This window comes from Mytilus trossulus, unplaced genomic scaffold (genome assembly GCF_036588685.1).
Source record: "Mytilus trossulus isolate FHL-02 unplaced genomic scaffold, PNRI_Mtr1.1.1.hap1 h1tg000158l__unscaffolded, whole genome shotgun sequence".
Lineage (NCBI taxonomy): Eukaryota > Metazoa > Mollusca > Bivalvia > Mytilida > Mytilidae > Mytilus > Mytilus trossulus.
This window is the reverse complement of record NW_026963304.1, coordinates 4230978-4232373: the sequence shown is the minus strand read 5'-3', so window position 1 is coordinate 4232373 and position 1396 is coordinate 4230978. Positions and strand designations below refer to the sequence as shown.

Sequence of the window (1396 nt, the reverse complement as noted above, 5' to 3'; positions counted from 1 at the left end):
GAACGTTTGTATCCTAGCTGAAGAGGCGTGAAAATCTTATAATTATACAGAATCTGCCCTGACAGCACCCGACAATCCAAGGATACAAAAGCGTGTAAAAGACAGCTAAGTTTAACTGATCTGAACATTAATCGATGGTCTATTATCTCTGAAGGTGATGTGGATATAGAACGCAATTCTCCTACAATTGAAAAACTGAATGAACGATTTGCAAACATAGATTACGGCATTGATTTCAAATACGAGGAAAATATTGACATTATCCTGGACGACGAAATGGCGGTAAAACTTGCTAAAAGACTTTCTGTCAATGATTTATTGGAGGACTATAGTGAGGTATCATCTGATACATCTAACAGTAGCATGGAAATCTCAGACAATACCAGCTCTACTGGCTCATACAGCAGTGAAGGTTCCATAGAAAACCAACTTCCGGTTTACTCGACAAAGTTTTCAGAACGACCTGACCGAATGGAAGAATCAATCGATGCTGGTTATTCAAGTCTCAGCCGCGACTCACGATTCCCTTCAACATCTGATTCCGATAATGCTGAACATTCCGATAGTGACATTGAAGAAGAATCAAATATGACTCTTGTTGAAAGCGCATGTGCAGAATGTGATTCCGCTAGAACGATTCCAGACATCAGAAACAGTCTACAAGACAAAGTGAGTCAACTTAGAGCTGAGAAAATGATCGTTGAGGAAAAAATCCGCGAAGCACAAGAAGACGATATAATTCGTTTTAAAGAAACTCAGCGATTGCGACGCCATCTACCTGGTTACAAGAAACAGATGTTGTTGAAAACATTGACCAGTCTGAAGGAAAGACTTGAAAATCAAAGCCAAAGATTACAGAAAAGTTATTCAACAGTATTATCAATGCAAAGAAGATTTGCTCAGAGACATAATCCGTTTTTCATTGTCCCAAACACAAACTTTAGTTGAGAAAAGTAGTACTATCGCGGATGAATAATTAGTGCTATGTATGATTGTATGTAAATATGATGAATTATTATTTATTTATAATGCTCTATAGATGAGGAATTCAAAATACTGAAGAAAATGACGATAGAACTAGGAAAACAACTCGTTGTAAACTTTTCATTTTCTGGACTATTTTCAATATAAATCATGTGTCGTCTGCAAAGACTGACTGTTGTTAATTTGTTGTTACTTTTGAACTTAATCACAGTTCAAACATTGTTTATGTTGTGTGGTGTTTGTACAAAATTAATTATTTATTGAATCTCTATATATAAAATTTGAATGATACTGTATTTTCTGTTTAATACAGCCTCGCCATGATTAATGCCATTACAACTAAATTTCCAAAATTTGACATTCTCCCGCAATTCGCATAAACCTCTATTCCACAACCCTCTCAAATACACAC

At 35.7% G+C, this 1396-nt stretch overlaps 1 protein-coding gene across 1 annotated transcript; it reads left to right on the top strand.

Annotated features, from left to right (window-relative positions):
- The first annotated feature begins 276 nt into the window (after positions 1–276).
- On the top strand, positions 277–1048 carry LOC134700500 (uncharacterized). Its single transcript, XM_063561888.1, has one exon. The coding sequence runs from the start codon at positions 277–279 to the stop codon at positions 946–948; it is 672 nt and encodes a 223-aa protein (XP_063417958.1). The 3' UTR covers positions 949–1048.
- The last annotated feature ends 348 nt before the right edge of the window (positions 1049–1396 follow it).

Excerpts from the sequence above, each read along its gene's own strand:
- LOC134700500 (XM_063561888.1), top strand. The coding sequence starts at position 277 with ATGGCGGTAAAACTTGCTAAAAGACTTTCTGTCAATGATTTATTGGAG.